The following is a 20749-nucleotide window of genomic DNA, read 5'->3' as shown; positions in this document are numbered from 1 at the left end:
GTATAGAGCTTCTCCGTCTTTGGCTGCAAAGAATATAATCAGTCTGATTTCGGTGTTGACCATCTGGTGATGTCCATGTATAGAGTCTTCTCTTGTGTTATTGGAAGAGGGTGTTTGTTATGACCAGTGCATTTTCTTGGCAAAACTCTATTAGTCTTTGCCCTGCTTCATTCCGTATTCCAAGGCCAAATTTGCCTGTTACTCCAGGTGTTTCTTGACTTCCTACTTTTGCATTCCAGTCCCCTATAATGAACAGGACATCTTTTTTGGGTGTCCGTCTTGTATTTGTTTAAAATTAAGCGTTCATCTCCCCAAAATTGTTCCCATCCTTGGGACCAAGAAACCCTCATATGTCTTGTTGCTGGTAGGCCTAATTTACATACATACTTTTATTTACATGATATACCCAGTAAAAAGCCCTCTCCATCCTCTGCCCTCACTTTGGCTGCCTCTTGGACTTATTTCTTATCGTGCCCTCAGCTCGCTCACTCTTCTTACATGCTTATGCTCCCAGAGTAAACACTGACTGTTTAAAATCTGTTCTTTTTGTATCATTCTAAGAAGGAAAAGAGAGGGAAAACACTCTGGCATTCTCCAAGCTGCTTAACTATACTATCACAGGCAGTAGTGACTGTGACTGCTCCCCTTCTTGGGGGCAGGTGCAGCTGCAGGGCCCAGGACGTTCTGATGGAGACGTGGGCGTGGGAACCCTGAGGGAGTGAGCCAGCACTGGTTAGGGAGGAACCAAGCATCCTCAGGGCGCTCACCCGACTCTGATTTCACCTGATGCCGAACGTGACTCTCCTACCTCAGGATCTCTGGACCCTTCATGCCGTCTACACGAATCTGAGACAGTCCTCCCTTGAAGGTTGAATCCCTGTGTTGTTTCTGGAGCCTCATTATTCCCTGTAGTCATCCTTTGTTCGCATCACTCCTTCCGTCCTCTCCCAGTTGTGGTCATATCTTGGCTAAGTGAACTGTAACTTCCTAAGCGTTTTTCTTCTCCAGTGGCTTATCCTTTAATGGTCCCGAACACCATGGGAGCTGTTGAAGACCTTTTCTTAGATAATGGCCAATATTCTATCTGTACCTTTCTGTGGGGGTAATTATTGAGCTCTTTGACATGTTATGATGATCATCTCAAAGAAACAGGGCTGTACAGTCTTCAGTGTTCCTTGGACCGTGTTGATTCAGGATCTGAGCTGGCAATGTCTGAGATTTAATAGCTTCTTACCCCAGTTCTCCCGTGAGGCCAAAGTGCTGCTCTGAGCTCATAACCAGTCACGTCCTAGACACGCTGGCCTCCAGCCTACTCATGTTGAGAAGCAGAACCTCCACTTTGTGCAGCATTGACCTTGCGGTGGGTTGGAGAGGCAAATATTTACCGTTGTAAATGCTCTAGTTTGAAGTTTCAGTAGGTCATTTTAGTACACTGACCGGCTGATTTCGGAACGGGACGGCGGCGTTTCATCCAGGAGTTTTAGCTGCGTCTAGTGCCCACGCACTGACTTCTTTTTTGGAATCAAACCCTTTAACAGACTTAAAACTCAGGCAAGGAAATTTAATGGTTGTAATTTTAAATAAGCATTCATTTATAAGTAAAAAGCATTTTTGAATCTATTACCATAGTTACCAAGTAGCTTCCCTGTGGTTCTACAGAAAATGGGCTCCATCCTACAGCGTGATTCGAGAAGTGTGTTTGGAGGCAGGTGTAGAAAAGAGGGTGGTGTAGGTCTCCCAGAGAAGCAGGACACGTTCCCCGAAGAGCCTTTTTGCCTGAGTTTTCTGTGATCCTCTGCTAAACAGTGACTGTATTTGATTGTGAGTGGAGATTTCCTTTTATCTGAAACATACTATTAGCCAACTTAACTGGGTATCAGAGTTAAATTCAAACTTTAGAAGTCTACTGCTACAGTTTATATGGAGTGCTGCTATATTTATACAGGGTTTTAAACTTTTTAAAAAATAAAAAACAGACGTTGCCTGTATTTGTAAATACTAGCTATATCTCAAACAGAGAAGGCAGTGGCACCCCACTCCAGTACTCTTGCCTGGAAAATCCCATGGATGGAGGAGCCTGGTAGGCTGCAGTCCATGGGGCCACTAAGAGTCGGACACGACTGAGCGACTTCACTTTCACTTTTCACTTTCATGCATTGGAGAAGGAAATGGCAACCCAGTCCAGTGTTCTTGCCTGGAGAATCCTAGGGACAGGGGAGCCTGGTGGGCTGCCGTCTATGGGGTTGCACAGAGTCGGACATAAAATCAGGCAAATAAAGATGAGGCCAAATTTTTAAATCCAAGGATTCTAGGAGTGGCAGTTTCTTACTGGAAGGAGAATGCATCTATCCCTGTTTTCGTGCCTTTGGTCTTAATAGTATTTGAACATTAGAGTTTTGATAATATTTTGTGGGTTTAGTGTTGGGTAGGGTTTAATTTTATCTCAGTTTAATAAAAAATTATTTTCTCTGGAGACTGGCAGACTGCTGACTGGAAGAATCCTTTCAGAACTAATTTGGAAGGATTGGATGGAAAGGATTCAAGGGGCTGAGTCATAGAGGGTTGGCAGAATGAGCGGTCAGGACCGGAATGCCAGTGAGCACAGGTGGGAGAAAGGGGTGGGCAAAGTTGAGAGAACGGTCTAGAACAGTTGAGTTCACTTGATCCCCAGTCCCATGTGCTGTCCCGTGCCTCTCTCCTCTGTGTTGACCACAGGCCCTCTGGGGCGCCTGGATCCTGTTTCGTGGTGTTTTTGTGAAGCTCTAAGGAAAGTCCTGGCCTTTTAGCTGAAAGTGCTAAAAGTGAACTTGGAAGTTCACTAAAACAAGAACTTAGGAAGTGCTTGTTAGTGAACTTGGAGAAACACACAGAGCACAACTTGAAAAAACTATTCAAATTTAATAAGCACATTGAGATAGTCACTCTGCAGTGGGAGAATAACTGTCCCACCCAAAGTGTATAATCGTCACTAAAACAGTCTGAAGATGGACATTTTAGGGAGCATTTTCAGGTGCAAAGTCTCTCCATTGCCAGCTTTCACTCTCCAGCTTAGAACATTCTCAGCATTTGCCAGCCTCAGTGATGGGGGAGGTCAGCGGGGCGGTTCCAGGCAGCTCAGACCCCACCTAGCAGGAGAAACCCTTCTGGCGCCTCTGAAAGCCCATCCAGGTTGGTCTTCTTGGGTCTTTCTTATCCAAACATCCTCACATCACGTGCAAATACTTTTCCTCCAACCTAAAAACAAACAAAAGTTGCCTTATATATATTACAGGCCCATTTGAAGGAATAATTTTGCAGCTGCAAGGATATTTAGGAGCATGTCCTCCCGAGAGAATGCGATAACCCCTTTGAGTTTTAAAACATAGGGTTCCTTTTGACAAGTAGTGATACGGCCCACACTTCATAAATTGTTGGACTTTAGAGTGTATGATGTTCTAAGGAGCAGGTTTAGCAATAATCCCTTAGAGCCTGAAGCTTTTGTAAATTACGAGTAGACTTCCCATTTCCCAGACCACATCTGTGTCAGGCTTGTGTGTGTGTCATAGCTGCTTTGACTCCATTTCCTCTCCTAGTCTTTACTTCCAGTATTTTTCTAGTGTTGTTTTGAATATATCCTTGTGAACCACTGTGAGTCCATTTTTAGAATAGGGATATTTTTATTTTCTGATAAAGAATCTCAACAGCTGGTAGTAGCTTAACACTTAAACAGTAGTATTTCTGGTGGTTTCCATTACATTTGGTTCCTGCCTTTGCCTCGTGGGACGTTTAAAGTTGTTAGCAGAAAGTTATGTGGCCATGCAGACGAGCATAAATTCAATCCAGCTGATTAATCAGTATCTATATCTGAAAGAATTGGTGTCTTAATTGATTCCCTTTATGGGGAGTTCAGTGCTGAGTAGTCCCTGGGGGCCCAGCTCCCATGTCTCAGGCTTTTGAAGTCCAGACTTACACTCGGAACTTCTGCTGCAGCTTATTTTTTACTCATTCAAAAGCTAAATATTCTTACGCTGTTACCTGCCTACAGACTTTAAAGATTACCTGGATTAATCTTAAATGGCCATTGTAAAACCACATTCTAAAATTAAGTGACTATTAAGCACAGGCCTAGTGGCTGCCGTTACAGAACAGATACAGCCAACTGGGAGTTCCCTGCGGCAGCTCAGAGGCGAGTGTAGCATCTTACATGCCTGGAGGAGATCTGCCGTGCTCCTGCTGATCCATCCTCCTGTGCTGTACGAAGATAAACCGTTTAATGTACTATAGCAGGCAGTAAAATCCTGTGTGTGTTCTGACGATGAAGGTGGACTCGGGGGTGGTGCACTTCACCCCCCTGACCCGGCCCAGGATCGAGCAGCCCTTCAAGCTGGTGGAGAAGGTGGTTCAGAATGCCTTTCAGTTCCGAAGGAAATACTGCCATCGAGGGCTCGGGTAAGAACGCTTTTTCCTGCTTGGTAGCACTTTTTACAAACTCCTCAATCACCTTCCAAGATTAGGAACTGATGTTTTTACAGTTGTTCAAACTGCCGTAAATATTACTCTTAGTTCAGATCCTGTGATGAACAAATTTAACAGCCACTGAGGAGAAAGCAAAACATTGTCTTAACCGCATATGCCACCGGGAGGTTCTGTTTGGTTTGGTCATAAGTACAAACTAAAACTGACATCACACAGTTTGCAGTGAGGCTGTACTGGGCGGTCATCATTTCACTCAGGACTCAAACCATCTGAGCTGTTGTTACTCTTGACACTTCTGCCACTACACATGTGGTGTTTTCTCCAACGCGAGAAGATTCCCTAATTCTCCGACCACCACCTGGGTGTCGTGCAATTTAATTCAAGTCTGATAACTCACTGTCTGGCATTAACGCAGACACTAGTGGCAAGTCCCAGGTTGCTGCTGATATTTTCTGACTGGCTGTAAATCGGCAGTTTCCATGATCTCGTCCATCTTCAGCCTCAGCAATCTGCTAGAATGGCTCATAGTACACTTACTTTCATGTATTGGTTTTAAAAGCTATAACTCAGGAACTGCCAAAGTTGGAGGAGAGGTCCAAGACATGGTTTGGGGGCGGGATGCCCTCTCGAGGTTTCTTCCTTCCCAGCACCTCGTGTGTCCACCAGCCTTGAAGCTCTCCTAACCCTATTATTTGGGGGTTTTATGAAGTTCATTACCCAAGCAGGACTGAGTAAAGCATTGGCCACTGGCGATCAAGCTCAGTTTTCCAGCTCTTCCCTCCTCAGACGAGCAGTGGTAGGTGCATCCTTCAGTCATATAATTGAGTCCCCTAGCCTGATGCTTTCCAGGGGCCACCAAGAATCACCTCATTCGCACAGAATTCAGATATGATCAAAAGGGGCTTGTTATGAATAACAAACGATGTTCCTGTCACCCCTTACACAGGAAATTCCAAAGATTTTAGAAGCTCTGTCTCAGGACAGAGACCAAATATGTGTATCTCCTATCACACACTAAGTGGGTTTTTTAATGCCCTCTTTCCATTTAGGAAGCAAAGATAACTTCTGAGTAGCCAGAAAAACGTCTGGCGTATCCGTGAGATCTGTGTGTATGTTTTTATTAACAGAGAGCTCCTGTGTGTGAGCCTGAAAGGCCTCAAGGTCACCAGTGATGCTTGATAGCCAGTGACAGTCAGGAAAACATGTGACTAGGCCCAACATAGTCTAAGGAGGCAGGAAAGCAAATGTGTGTTTTTAAGATACCCACCTAATACAGTCAACTGTAGTTCTTTACATCAGTTTAGCTTTAGAGGCACATACTATTTTCTAGGGCTTCCCAGGTGGCGCTAGTGGTAAAGAACCTGCCTGCCAATGCAGATGTAGAGAGACATAGGTTCGAGCCCTGGGCCAGAAGGATTCCCTGGAGGAGGGCATGGCAGCCCACTCCAGTATTCTTGCCTAGAGAATCCCATGGACAGAGGAGCCTGGCAGGCTCCAGTCCATGGGGTTGCAGAGAGTCAGACATGACTGAAGCGACTTGGAACACATTATTTTCTACGATTAGCTAGCTCCATTTCAGTTCTCTCATTCTGGTTCTGTGAAGAGTCCCCTTAGCATGTGAAATTACTTCAGGCCCAGCTGGACAGCTGCCTCCTGAAACCATTGGAATCCACAGACCCACCCTTGAGGATCTGACAGGACAGGTAGAATCCCCAGCCTGCCGTTGGAGTTAGGCCAGTGTTCATGCTACTACTTCTCTAGTTGGTGATGCTGCTGGCTGTCCTGGTACCAATAAGTGAAGGCACCCTTCTGGTTCACCCCAGCTCCCCGCCCCCCCGCCACAGCCAGGATGCACTGCCACAAGTTGGACGCAAGCTGGAGGTCACACAGGGTCAGGGAGGGAAAAAAAAAATCACAGAAAGTACATCCTACATGTAGCAGTCCTGGAACTGGCCTGAGCCCAGAGTTGGCCCTGGCATCTCCAAGACAACCCGCAGCTAAGTAATGAGCTCCTTTCACATCACAACGCCGTCCCCTGTGCCGAGATGGACCAAGTCTTGTGACCGTCTTTGACTTTTTGGTGACCCTCAGTCACATCACACCACACGGCAGTCTCAGATCACAGAAATTATGATCAGACCCCTGCTTGCCATGAAACTGAACGCAGTCAACTCACCCTGAAAATGTGGGGACCTGGCATTCCTAGTTGAGAAGACCATCAGCCTGTAAGAAAACTCTGTCGTCTCTTGCCACGACGTCTTCCAAGCCCTTTGAGACAAGTTCTGTTGAACCTCTGAGACTTGAGAGAAGAAAACAGAATCCAGGTGTAGCTTTGCAATATTTCAGTCAGTTTCACTATTCATTTTAAAACAATAATCTGATTGATAGATGAAATTTACAGTTTATACTTGAGTCAATTTTAAAGATGCTTCAGTTATCTTAAAGAGGAAAATAACTTTCTATTTTCACATGTTTTCTAACTTTAGGCTGGTAAATTCAAATGACAGAGAATCAAAAATGCACCAGAAATAATACGCAATTTTTATATTTAAAATGTGAGGCACAAACTTGTATTTCTCTGAGAATGCAGCTGAGCATATGATAAATTTCCCTTAGAGATGCACGTACTGATTTGGCTTTAGAACTCTCTTCTCACGTGGTCAGATTAGCTCTGCCCTCAGTGGTGGTTCATACCTGTTGCCGGTGGTGTAAGCAGAGCCTCCTCCACGGGCTTGGGGCCCGCAGGTCTCTGCAGAGGCTCTTCTTCCACTCCCTAATGTTGTTGGAACCATGCCGTTTTCAAAGGAGGAGAGAAGGAGCAGCATCGTTTGTAGAATTAAAATGAAATTCTGATTTTTTTCCTCTTCTTTCAGAATGTTATTCCCTGAAGCTCGGCGATTAGAAAGCACGGGAAAACTGTTAGAGTTGGCAGATGTGGACCCGACTCTCCGACCTACCCAACTCACTGTCTCACATTTTAAGAGCCTCTGCGATGTGTACCGAAAAATGTGTGATGAAGACCCACACCTCTTTGCTTACAATTTCAGAGAAGAACTCAGGCAAAAGTCAAAAAAAGAGGATGACAAGCAGAGCTGCAGACTGTAGCTGCTACTCAAGGGGCTGCCAGCCTGCCAGGTGCTGAACTTCTCATGTGTGCTCACAACTGTGACTTACTCCCCTTTTACAGCTTGGTAAAGAGAATAAATATCAAGTAAGATAGAGTACAAGCTTTAATATACATATATATACTGCATAGATGTGACATGTTTAGTATAAACAGCATCTATTACAACCTTACAAAAATGAAGTATCTGCACATTGTACCCCTAACCCACATTAAAATAATTTAAATATGCTTTAAATAAAGTGAAACCTAATAGCTGAAAGTATTGGAGAAAAAATGACCTTTTAAAAGCTATTAATCACAACTTCCCCACCTTTTTCTACATAAATTAGAATGCATTCATCTTAAGGATTCTAAATCATTTTGATACCTGCTCAAAAGGGATATAAACTAAGTAATTTACAAATTCTGACCAGTTTAAGCTAGTTTTCTGATCCACAATAAATTAAAATAACTTAAGTCTTTACAACTATTTGTGGGAAAATGTATCCTGCACAAAACCTAATAATGAATAGTGTTTCTGCAATTTTCATTTTGCCACCAGTTTAAAAGTGAAACCAGCAATGTAAGCCGTATCTGGGTTGGTCTGTGCTAGGACTTTCCATGGCTCTCTGTTTCATAAAAGCACTCTTCGTTGACAACCGATGTTAAGCTCTGGACGCTGAATTCTCGCTCAAGGACAGAGCTGAGATCAAGGTTGGCGTTTCCAGGATGACTGTCCAGGGACTGGTGACGCGTCTGCGCCTTCAGCAGGGTGCCCCTGTCCCGCTTGGTGCTGTTGGCCTTGCGTTTGACGGCGCAGAAGTGCCCCCGCACCAGCTTGGGCTGCCCGTCCTTGCTGGGCGGCTCTTCAGCCGGGTGAGCATCGGGGTCCTCAGAGATCCTCAGTCTCTGGAACTGGATCTCGATGTCTTTGGTGGGGCTGCCCTGCCTCCGAGCCTGGGGGTAGTCGTCCTCGTCGTCGCTCAGAATGTCGCTCTCTTTGATGAGACTGTCGGAGAAGTCGGCCAGGCCCGCGTGGGGGTGCTGCTGGGTATCCTGCCCCCTTCCGGCAGGGGGGCAGCCGCTGCTCTGGGTGCTGCTGCTCAGGCTGCCCTCGTCCGAGTCCAGGGAGCTGCCCTTGCCCGGCTCCCCCGGCCACTCGCTGCTGGAGGAATTCTTAAGGACTTTTAAGGACCTGGATGAAGCTGCAACGAGAAAAGCACACGTTCCCTTATGACAGAGGAACTGTTTCCACAATGTGTAACGTTGGCCTTGGAGGTTATGAGAGTTAACATCTTAATTAAAATTTTTTCATCTCACTTAAATTACTAACTGTCCTGGGACTTGAGCAAAAAAAAAAATGTAGATACTGCAAATATGGACATTTTTTACTTATGTGTAGTTGAAATTTTAAGTTGGGGAATTTGGCATTTTTGGATGATAAGTTATCAGAACTTAATTACTGAGATAGAATAAGTTATAAAGTGTCATAAGGGCTAGGATTCTTATTTTGCTAATGAATAAATTTAACAGTTAGTGGCTAATAAAATCTAGGTTCCTTTCTTTTACTAAAGTACTTTGTAGTTTCAGAACTAAGATTACATTATTTCTCTGCCCACCTTCTCACCTGTTTATTTCCATTGTTGCTCAGGTAAAGATTGGAAAATGCTCTTTTTCTCATGAGAACTGTCTGTTGGATTTCTCATCAACTTTGAGATTTAACAAGAATATTGAGTTGCACACACGTGTATTTGTGTTTAACTCCTTTCTCTTGGGTTGAAAGGAAGAGGGGGAGTTCAATTGTGTTTCTGCAGACAATAGTATATTTTTGATGGCTGTAGCTTATTTTGCCAGTGGAGGAAAAAATAGAAAATATATGGTAAATCTGAAGTGGTCAAACTACTTAAAATGAGAGATACATTTTGCAAGACTAAAAACTAGATCAATGATATTAACGAAACAGTTATATAGAAAGCTGAAAGTTTAAAAAAACAGGCAGAAAGTTTATCTATACAGTGGGTTTACTGAGAGTGGGTATATTCGACTTTTTGACCTTTATTCACTTAGAATTGACCTTCTCTAGAGGCTTTGCACTGTTGCGAGCACTGGAACATGACAATGAGCAGAAACAAGTCCCTCGACTCCGGTACATTTCAGTGGAAGAGAGAAGATGGTAAGTGTAGACTGTCAGCCAGTGGAGACAAGGGTTGGGGGTGGTTGTGCTTTACAAAGTGGGGAGAGGCATGTTTTAGGTTTCTTAAAAGAAATAGCATGGCAGTGACCACCTCATTCCATCCTGTGTGTTGGGGTCTGGTTTACAGCTTAGAAAGCTACTGCAGATCATCTACAAAGTGATGACTGGCTGCCCTGTTCTAAGAGCATACATGCTTGCAGAGAAGTTTATCATAGTCTCCTGAGTACACCCAAGGCTAGACAAGTTCTCACCTAATTTGGCTGAGACAGGAACGCGGTTCTTAAGGGGTACCAGGCGATCCTTACATGTTTTCTCCAGGGGTAATTCACACTTTATGTGACGCCTGAAATTTTCCCTCAGAATAGATCGAATCACCTTGACGATGTTGGTTTTGCTTTCATTGTCACTAGAGGGGAGAGAAAACACTGGTTGTTTCTGCTGTCTCACCCAGCTTGCCCTTGTCTCCTGCCCTCCCGTGGTACATGAGGGCAGACTGACAGCAAGTTGCCCAGCCTCTGTATGCCGCGGCCTCTTGTCGCTTACAAAAGGAGTGAGGATTGATGGTTCTTGAACTTCCTGCAGGCACTAAGATTTGGATGTATATTTAATCAATGTATTATTCTACTAGAGCTGCAGTTGCCAGTTTGGAGAGGGTGGGTGTGATTCTGAAGTCATCAAGATTCAAGAGGGCACTAAAAATAAACCCATTTTTAAGAGACTATCATTCTATCTTATTCCCATTGGCTTTCATTTTTGGAAGGGAGTAATACCTGCAGCACAACTGAAAGATGGTCTCTGGCCGTCCTTCTATTTCTGACTTGGTGTGGATCAGCTCCCATAAGGAATTATTTTCTGTCCCTGTGTAAAAAGAAACCAGGGGCTGCAACTCTGCCAAAGATGCTGTGATAAAGGACACCCATGAAACTTGAAACCCACAATCTAAAGAGTTCAGTATTCCCAATTCTGACTCTCCTCATTTTCTTCTGGGGCTCAATTCTGTGTATGACTTCCACAATAGTTAAAAAAGTTAAATGTGTTTTAGTTACTTTTTGTACATTTCGTGCTGACATTTCCCATCCACCTTGGTGCTTCTGCCCTACCTCTGGATCCCATCTCTGGGAAAGAGGTAAGTGAACCCCATTTTTCAGCCTCATCCCTTGGAAGGAGTGTGCTCAGGCACTTTAGGTAAAGGCAGCCAGCACCACACTCAGTCATGGTTCCGGAAACGTGAGTACTTCCCGCAAAAACTGAACAGGGACCCAGACCGTCACCGCGGGCCTCAGCCTGGTGGTCTTTTCCATCACCAGTGGCACTGGCACTGGAACAGGGTTATTCTAGAAGGATCTCTGAACATTTTGCATGGAAAATTTTTTTCTGTATCACTTGTAATACTGCTGAATCTTAAGGAATTTTCTGGTATTTCAAATTTTGTAACAATTTGTGGACCTGTGTTTCTTTAACAAATTTTAGGGATAGATACTACCCTAAAATTATTAGAATAACTAGAAATGTTAGATATTAGGAAAATGTTGAAAACAATGAAGAGAAGTATTTAGCAAAGAAAAGTCATCCTCTAGCATTTACTTCCTCCAAAGCCTGTAAAGAGACATCACAACACTCTCTCGTCCTCATTTTCCTTGCCTGTAAAATACCAGAAATTATCCCCAGGTTCTTTCCTCCTACTTTTTCATTCCATAGTTTGAAAATTCCCTGAAGATGTCTTTTTTTTCTGGCATTTGTACAACATGCAACTATTACCTGCTGTATTTCCCAGTCTGACTTGAAGCGCGGATATGGGGATCAACCAGCGGAACTTAAACGGATCCAGGTCAGCATTGCTGTGTGCAGGCCGGGAATTTGAGGGCTGTAAGGTGAAAACCCCCCAAGAGCAGGTTAGAGCAAGCTGGCTCCCAGGGTACATGTGCGCAAGGCGGGAACTGGGCGCTCTCCCTGGTGCAGACGTGCCACTGTGTGGGGCTCGGGGTACAGAAGGGAATCGGGTCAGGTGAGCCCCAGCTCTGAGGAAGCTCTCGATGGGCTGCGGACAGGGCAGCGTTGTGGTTTGGGGAGCAGAAGTCCTAGGCTTCTAAGCAATAATGACAAGCAAGCCTTCTATGATCTCATGTTACCACCTCTAAAGAGAAACCAAAATTATATAGACTGACTTCTATGGAGCAGACATGGGTCATTTTTGGTAGGCCCCCAGCACGGGTATTTGTGTCCATCTTTTCAGACAGACAGCTTTGATGGGGAGAATAAGAAATACCCCAAGTATCTGATTTGCTCAGTTACCCCAGGAATAAGCCACATCAGTTGGCCAGGCCTTGGTCCTTAGCAGGCTTCCCAGTTCAGTAACAGGAAGGTACAGTTCAAAAAGTTTGCTTTAACGAAAGTTAATTCATGTCTTACCAATTTCTTTTTCAGTTTGCAGTTTTCTTTATAAACCAATATGACAGCTCTCTTAAAAACTAAAGAGAAGAGAAAGAAATGTCATTATTTAATACACACTCTCCTAACATTGAACTGAAGCTGAGTATTTTAATAGAACAAAGCTCTTCAAGATTCCACAATGCTGACACACGGGAGAATAAATAGTACTTCCTTCTGTTCATATTTGAATCATGCACAAGTACTTGCTTATTTAAAAGCTATTGTTTGAAGGAGATCCTGGCATTTTGTTTTTTGAATTCGTGTTTTATCAGAAGCTGAGGACATGGGGTTCATCTCAATAAGAACACACAGTCTATGCCCCCTCTCCCAGCTCTCAGTGGGAATTAAGACATTTTGAAGTGCAGCAAACTAAGATGGCAGATTTCAAAAATAGACCCAGGAGCTCTGTTCCTGTAACACTTGGCCAGATCCACCAAACCAAGCAGCAGAAGGGAGAAGAAGGTCGTGTGTGTACAGGGCAAGGCTTCTAAAGAGCTGGAAGCTGCCCACGTGAAGTCAAAGCCATTAGCGCAGTGACTCTAAGTCCTTCTGGAAATCAGGAGTTTGTGGGTTTAGGAGGTTCTTCATTCTTGCCAGCCCCTCAAGTTTACATTCTTGTGAACGGAATACTAACCAAATACTGTGAGTTCAAGGTCCTTTCTGGCTTTTCCTAGAGACAGAAATGGATTCAACCAGGACACTGTAGAGTGCATCAGAAGCTCCCCCATTGAAAGTTCTGTGACCTGAATGGTAAAAACAAGATCAAGGAGACATGGAAATCCAGGGGTGAGGGGCGGGGGCCGGGGGTGGCTCAGGAGAGAGGGATCACACACATATGGTCATTGCTAAAACTCAAGTATGTTCCATTTTTATGGTTCCCATGAACACAGGGCCTTAAATAGCAGGTTTGAAAATATGAGCTAAGCACCACACTGAAAAATAAAGGTGAAGGCATTTTGCCCCAAGGCACACACACTGTGACCTGTGGGATGACATTCCTCCCACCCCAGGGTCAAAGTTCATCCCAAGTGCCTTTGAAACCACATGAGGCCTGCTAATAAAAGAGGTACCAACATTGAAACTGACTGTAATTAAAAAAAAAACCGTTTCCTGTTCTTGCCTTTTTCTACTTAAACTACATTGCTCCTTATGTGTAGACTTTTTAAAGCTCAAGATGCTAAATTTGGTAATCCAGCCAGAGAAGAAAAGTAGGGAAATTGTCAAATTCCACTTAAACTGCTTTTATAAGTAAGGAGGTAGCCACCAATACTTGAGGTTAGAAAAGGGAAAAAAAGGAAAAGCCTTCAATTCTCTTCCCACACGCTGACTCCCACTGCCTTTATCCCTCCCCTCCCCTCCCACAGCCCCAGCTCTCCATTTATAGTCTAGCCTCTGGGATTTGTCCTGACCTCACGCTCCACAGGAAGAGGAGGAAGAGGTACGGATACGAGCTAAGAACTAGTTCTTTGGGTACAGTAGTTATTAACAGAACAGATGATTACGCCTTTAGGCCAATGCAGTCAATTTTATGTTATATTTACACCTAAATCTTACAATAAGCATTAGGATCAAAAAGAAAATTTTAGGCAATTTCTCCTGTAGGAAAGCCCTAACTGGGTGGCCTGGCCTGGAGGTCACCTCCAGACCCACGGTCACAGGCATTCAGCCTCTCGGAATCCGAAAGTCCTACTGACCTCCTTCTCTGTTCCACTCTGCTCTGCTACAAGCTGGTCAAATACGGTCCCGTAATCTTCATATATCTTCTGCATCTCATTGATGTGGCTGGCTACTTTTTCCATTGCCTTTAGTGCTTCTGCAAGATACGCAGTCATAATTTGTTTTACAGTTTTGATTTGTTTGAAATCCTACCCAACAGCAATAATAAAAAACCTTAAGATTCAAGCCAGAATTCGAGACCAGTTCTTAACTAACAGTAGCATCATTCAGATAGGGCTTAAATAGCCTATGGTAATCTAGTTATAATGAAGAACAGCAAAATTATCTTCCACCTCAAATTCTCCTTGAAATGAGGCAGAGTACAAGTAAAAAGCATCACTAACAATAACAGCTCCCACCTATTGAGCACTTCTTTCTGGCATATTCTCCTAGGTGATTTACATGAGGCATCTCATTTAATCCCCACAGCAGTGCAATCAGAATAGGACCTATTATTGATCCCATTTTACAGATGAGAAAATTCAGGTGCAAAGGGGTTTTTTGCCAGACATGAGGAGGAGCCAGAATTAAACCCAAGGCTGATTAGCCATAGGATACCTGCTCTTAAATTTTGCCCTCCTCCCGGACCACTTAACTGGAATAGTGATCAATGACAGTTCTTGAACAAGAACTTACAAAAGCCTCCATAAATATCCCCTTTCCAGAGCAACTGTTTGCATTTATGTTTGGTGTTAATTTGAACTTTATACATGAGCATGTGAGGGACAAAGTGATTTTTGTCAAGGTCAAAAAGCAAAATTTCAAGTCACCTCCAAACTCACTATTTTTCATATCTTGTTCTTCTGATTCAGGATTTTAATTCCATCTTTAGAAGAGGGACTTTAAGCAGGCAATTTTTTTTAACAGACCCCTTTTAAAGACCACCTCAGTGCAAAGTGAACTATTCACACAGCAATTGAATCCTCATAATTTGTATCATTGATAAGTTTTAACTTTCAAACCAAAAAGTTTATCCTTATTACTTATGATACAATATGCTTGTCACAGAAAAACCGTTTCATTTACACTGCACTGTTTGCTATTCAGTAATACTAATATTTACTAGTAAGTTTGTTTCCCTCTCCATGTGCTTATTATGTGCAGCTTAACTGGATCTCCTAGTTCTGACACATGGAGAACAAATCCCTTTTACTCTCCAAACAGCATCTCTTTAAGGGATACTCATTGCTGTTCAGTTACTAAGTCGTACCAGACTCTGAAACCCCGTGGACTGCAGCACGCTAGGCTTCCCAATCTTTTACTATCTCCTGCAGATTGCTCAAGCTCGTGTCTGTTGAGTTGGTGATGCCATCCAACCATCTCATCCTCAGTCATCCCCTTCTCCTCCTGCCTTCAATCTTTCTCAGCATCAGGGTCTTTTCCAATGAGTCAGCTCTTCTCATCAGGTGGCCAAAGGATTGGAGCTTCAGCATCAGTCCTTCCACTCTAATTACTATCAAAGTGAGGGGCCCTGTGTATTTGACAAACTTAGGCTGATCATTTCTGAGGTTACGAAGACGACACATCGGCGTCAGCTGGTAAAGCTTCATCTGTCCTTGGGAGTTCAGTCTCCACTCGCAGCTGTCCACAAGGTGGAGCCTCACACAGCAGAATGGATCAGTAAACAACACAGAACCTCACAAAGTTGTGGGGGAACAGGCCCGGGCACAGGTCCTGGCAGCACTATTTGTTAGACACGTGACCTGAAGCAATTTATTTCAACTCCCTGAGCTTAAATTATGTTCTTTGAAAATGGAATCGTCCCTCCAAAGGGCTATTCCAATGAGATAATTGGAAATGCTGTGCCCATCTACAGGGGTGGCCATAATGCCTAGCTATTTGCACACACTAAATGGTACCTAAAGGTGAATAATCACGATGCTGAGAAGCATTCCGAATGTGACACCAGGCAGCTGTCAGGTCCCCCCTCGGCCCCCGCTTCTTACCCGTCAGATGATAGTGCTCCTCGCTCTCGTGGTCCGTCAGGGACACCAGCTCCTTGAGCAGCAGCGGGTACTTGAGCACCCTCTGAACTGGCTTGATGAGGTAAGACTCCAGCGTGGAGGAGTGCTGCTTGGTGGGGTTCCGGGCATCCAGAAAAGCCTTAAAGGCTTTATCAGTTTTAGCTGCAAGCAGATGGATTAAAAGACCCTTAGAAGAGCACAGCAGGATGATGTAAATTCCACTTCCTTTAGGTTTTAATGGAATTACAGATGATCCACTGCTACAGCCCTCCTAATGACATCCTTCCAGGAAAAAACCACCTGCACCAGTGGGTCATGCACCCGCTGTCAACAAGGACTCAGCATCATCGCTTGGTGACGAATCCCACAAACAAAGGGAGCTTACTGGGCTGCCAGAAGGGCCCCAGCCACAGACCAAAGAAGAACATGGAGTCAAAATGCAATGGAGTCTGACTTTAAAGGCACGTTCACCTGCAGACCCACAAGACAGATTGAAACTCACTTTTTCAGCGTCTATACCAAATAATTCATAAAGCCACAAAACAGTACTATCCAAACCTACACCATCAGTTCAGTTCAGTTCAGTTGCTCAGTCGTGTCTGACTCTTTGCGACCCCATGAATCGCAGCACACCAGGCCTCCCTGTCTATTACCAACTCCCGGAGTTCACTCAGACTCACGTCCATCGAGTCAGTGATGCCATCCAGCCATCTCATCCTCTGTCGTCCCTTTCTCCTCCTGCCCCCAATCCCTCCCAACATCAGAGTCTTTTCCAATGAGTCAACTCTTCTCATGAGGTGGCCAAAGTACTGGAGTTTCAGCTTTAGCATCATTCCTTCCAAAGAAATCCCAGGGCTGATCTCCTTCAGAATGGAGATCAAAAACAACAGAATGATCTCTGTTCATTTCCAAGCAAACCATTCAATATCACAGTAATCCAAGTCTATGCCCCAACCAGTAACGCTGAAGAAGCTGAAGTTGAATGGTTCTATGAAGACCTACAAGACATTTTAGAACCTACAACATACCATTCACAAAATTCATAGAGCAAAACAAACCAGTATTTTTTTTTTTCCACTGACCTAGGACAGATTGCTACTTATTCTGTACACTTAAGGGCTATTTTTAAAGCGAGATCTTTTTTTTTTTCTTTTCTTTTAAAAATAAGTTGACAAGCACTGCAGCTTCCATCTCCACAGCTCCGAGCAGTCTATGTCTTCCACCAGATTCAGACCCCCCTGGGCAGTGAAAACCCCGTCTCTGTGCAGTGTCATGAAGGTACACTCGTGAGCCCAAGTGCATTTAGTGTTTCAGAGTGCTTGTGGACACCTCAGCTGTTGCTTTGGATTCCACACGCTGGCACTGGTCCACCAGCCGCTGGAATTCAGCCAATTTGAAGGAAGACAAACCTTTATTTGGGGTTTTATACAAAAGGCAAAATACAACTTGTAGGAGGTGCAGTACCATTTTGAAAATGGCTACGAGACAGCGTGGATGGTGAGATGACCGTTCATCTCTGCGACAAGGAACTGAGTAAACCATCTGTATGCTTTTAGTTTATTATACTGCCAAGAAGGCATTCCTCAGAGGAAAGTAGTTGTCTCTGGTTTAAAGAACTAGACAAGATAGATTTGGGCTGTGTCTTGTTAACCTCTAAGACTTCATCTAGAGGGTAGCACTCTAAGACTCCATTTTTCAACTTGAGCCTATTCTAAGATGCTATGAAGTTCTGGGTTTTAAACTGAAGGGCAGAACTGCATCCGTGGACGTGACTGAACACTCTCAGTATCTGAAGGAACCCTCCACACCCTCGTGACACCACAGAGAGACCGCTCCCCGGTTCTGAAATAGACATATGGAAGCACACACTCGATTCTTCACGGCAACGCCATTAGGAAGCATTTGATGAGAGAGAAAAAGGACTTGAAATGCAGCTTGGCTGCTCCTATCCTGTTGACACAACTAAAAACGTTCCAATACAAAAGCCTCTCAAATGCTTGCCACTGTCACGGACAACAGCCCTGATTCACTGGCTTCCAGACAGGTGGCAGATCTTCACAAGAGTAAGCACACGAGGGCAACCTTAACTCCAAAGGCAGCATTCACCTCTCGCGGGAATCATTTCTTTCTCCCGGGAATTTTATATTATGAGTTCAAGAGTCAGTGGGTTCAGATCCTAAAGGATCTGCAAGTACACTTGAGAGAATGCAGGTAGCCTGGTGACCTTTCCTGGAGACAGTTCAGATGACCTTAACTAGGATGACATATATTTTCATAAGATGCCGTCCTCTATAGGACCCGCGCAGAACAGGAGCAACCCCTGGGGACCTGTTTCTGTTTGACGGTCTCCATGCAGACTGAATTACTGCTGCTCATGACCTTGAGCTTAAAGGTGTCCTCTCATCTCTGCCACCAGAAATGAGAATTCCGAAGAACGAGATAGAAACCTATCTTCTGAGAGAGACAAATTTGAGAATTCTAATCCCATGCCTAACGAGTTATGTGATGACTGAAAGAAGCTTTTGGTAATAACATTTAAGCATTTCTGGTTCAGGGAATAATAAAAGAAATGTGTGGGGAAGTCATCCTGGCTTATACCTGAGTTAACTTGAATTTTATACCAACGAAAACAGCCTGTTTGTGAACTATCAAACAGACATTGTGCATCTTCTTTAATTATTAAAGAAAAGGGTGCACTGACCAGAAGAAAAGATGATCTGTGTTAAAAATAAAGATTAAATGCCTCCCAACCTGGGACACCAATGTGGGTCCTCCTTCCATGATAAAACTCCCTTCCCAGGTGCCAAGGCCATACTGACTGGCTCTGTACGTGCCAATCTGATTTTCTTGGAACCTTGAAGCAATGTATTCTTGACTTATTTGATATTCTTTGTTCTGACAAGACAGAAAACTGCTGGCAGCCCTGCTTTGGAGCACACCCTGAGAGAGTAATCACAGAAGCTGTCTTCTGGGCTAGGCTCCTTGTGCTCGGTCGTGTCTGGCTGTTTAAGACCCTACTCAGTTTGGCTCAAATAAAACTTTCTCCTATTCCTGTTATTGTCTGTTTATTATTTTCATCAATAGGTATTACAGGAATAGCTTGGACATAGGGTTGTTGACTTGATGATGGTGACTGTGACACAGATACTCCCTCCAATATCCTACACATGAAGAAGGTCACTGCGGCCATCAAATCTCTGGACAGACTTCTCAGGCTGAGATGACGGGCTGGCTGGCCACTGAAAACCCAGGAGGATCAGTGCACTGACCGTCTGGCCCAAGCTGACCCACTGCAAGTCAGGGGCCAAAATTCAGGCATCTCTCCAGCTCCAAGAGTACTGTTTGCTGTTGACATGAAGGGGAAGAGCGAGACGGGTTTGCTACCGCTGTCTACTTGGACTTCAAAAATGTAAAAGTCTTCGGTTAAAGTCAGTCAAATAAAATAAGAGGATAACAATGCAGAGAGATAAAAGGTACTTCAGTGACAAGCTAGGGGCTGTGATAAAAACCAGCTTCACTTAAGAGGTTTTCATTTTAGTTAACACACGTCCTGTGAGTTTAGTAGTAGTTATCTCGTGGTGGTTTTTTGCAGTGGATCCTCAGGCTTAAGAAAAAGGTTAACAAGAAAGAAAACACCATACATCTCTTTCTACTCCCTCCAGGGGCTTATATGGTTGGTTAAAAGTTTTTAGAGCAAGGAAAAAAGAGTTGGTGAAAAAAGAATGCAGATGTAATTTAACAGCAAAGTGATAGCCAAGCAACATCTCGGCTCTCAGGCACACACATTCACTGTTACCAGAAAACTGAGATAAGTTTGGAACCTCCCCCTCTAATATTTGTTCATTTCAAGGCCAACAATGGAGCACACCCCATTAAAATCACACTTATCCTTAATGAATACAAATTTACTCTAACAATTTCAAAAGTATAGCTATAAAACGTGAGCCACTTACCTCGCTCTAGAACCTTCTGTACTTTAATATGATTAGCACAGAATCCGCTATACAGTTTAAAGTGGTCCGCATAATAAAGGAAAGAGCCTCCGAGGGAAAACAGCAGTTTCTAGAAAGAGAGGGAAAGTTACATCAGACGTGGTTCATTCGATGTCTGCTGGCTCAGCTTGGCATCTGACTGCTTTGCTGTCTCCACGGTATTCGTCTTTCAGACACCAGGGCACTGTGCTTCAGGAAGGCATTGACTGAAGCCAGGGAGCGCCATTTGCCCAGCTGATGGACGACAGCCCAGGCATGCCTCTAGTAGATCTTCAGTCTGACTGAAAAGTTTCTGGCAGCAGAGCCTCTTGACACAGTGTGCAGGCAAGGACAAGAAAGAAAGTTCTATCTAAAAAAATACATCCGACATGACAGGATATAATAATCTGAGAGGCTCATTAATAAAGCCAGCTCTGCCTTACTTAGGACAAATGATGCTCGCCGTGTATTTCCTTAGTCCCTTTCTACTGTCTTCTGCCTTTCCCTCCCTAGAAGGACCTCATGGAAAAAAAAATGAAGTGGCTCCAGTCATGTCCAACTTTTTGTGACCCCATGGACTGACTATAACCCCCCAGGCTCCTCCGTCTGTGGGATTTTCCAGGCAAGAATACTGGAGTGGATTGCCATTTCCTCCTCCAGAGGATCTTCCCGACCTAGGGATCAAACCTGGGTCTCCTGCATTGCAGGCAGACTCTTCACCGTCTGAGCCACAGGGGAGTCCTCTTGCCAGTCACCAATGCCTGCTTGGAGACAGGGCTCCATAGAAAAGGATGCTCTCTCGCAACAAGTGAAAACCTATGCTCTCCTCCCAAAGTCACATGACCACAGAGATGCAGAATCAGATGCAGGAGGTGCTCTTTCCTCAGCAGCACTTGCCCTGCAGAGCCTTGGG

General features: G+C 44.2%; 2 protein-coding genes across 8 annotated transcripts in view; one reads left to right on the top strand and one right to left on the bottom strand.

Annotated features, from left to right (window-relative positions):
- The window catches only part of TFB1M (transcription factor B1, mitochondrial), a 67151-nt gene extending 57850 nt beyond the window's left edge, over positions 1-9301 (top strand). The window contains exons 6-8 of one of the 2 annotated variants that reach the window (XM_061428397.1): positions 4301-4428; positions 7329-7590; positions 8124-9301. In XM_061428397.1, coding sequence (XP_061284381.1) covers positions 4301-4428; positions 7329-7560 — 360 coding nt within the window. In that variant the 3' untranslated portion in view covers positions 7561-7590; positions 8124-9301. Of the gene's footprint in view, positions 1-4300; positions 4429-7328 lie in introns of both variants that reach the window. The other variant, XM_061428396.1, reaches the window with a different exon arrangement.
- TIAM2 (TIAM Rac1 associated GEF 2) overlaps positions 2879-20749 on the bottom strand; it is a 239432-nt gene continuing 221561 nt past the window's right edge. For all 6 annotated transcript variants that reach the window (XM_061428385.1, XM_061428388.1, XM_061428386.1 and 3 more), the window contains 11 exons: positions 19819-19927; positions 15848-16027; positions 13880-13998; positions 12820-12928; positions 12165-12223; positions 11514-11619; positions 10526-10613; positions 10007-10161; positions 7150-8766; positions 6632-6754; positions 2879-3234 (listed from right to left, as the gene is read on the bottom strand). In XM_061428385.1, coding sequence (XP_061284369.1) covers positions 8171-8766; positions 10007-10161; positions 10526-10613; positions 11514-11619; positions 12165-12223; positions 12820-12928; positions 13880-13998; positions 15848-16027; positions 19819-19927 — 1521 coding nt within the window. In that variant the 3' untranslated portion in view covers positions 2879-3234; positions 6632-6754; positions 7150-8170. The remainder of the gene's footprint in view (positions 3235-6631; positions 6755-7149; positions 8767-10006; positions 10162-10525; positions 10614-11513; positions 11620-12164; positions 12224-12819; positions 12929-13879; positions 13999-15847; positions 16028-19818; positions 19928-20749) is intronic.

The sequence above is a fragment of the Bos javanicus genome, chromosome 9 (assembly GCF_032452875.1).
Source record: "Bos javanicus breed banteng chromosome 9, ARS-OSU_banteng_1.0, whole genome shotgun sequence".
Taxonomy (NCBI): Eukaryota; Metazoa; Chordata; class Mammalia; order Artiodactyla; family Bovidae; genus Bos; species Bos javanicus.
Note: the sequence above shows the minus strand (reverse complement) of the source record. Positions and strands in the feature narration are given on the sequence as shown.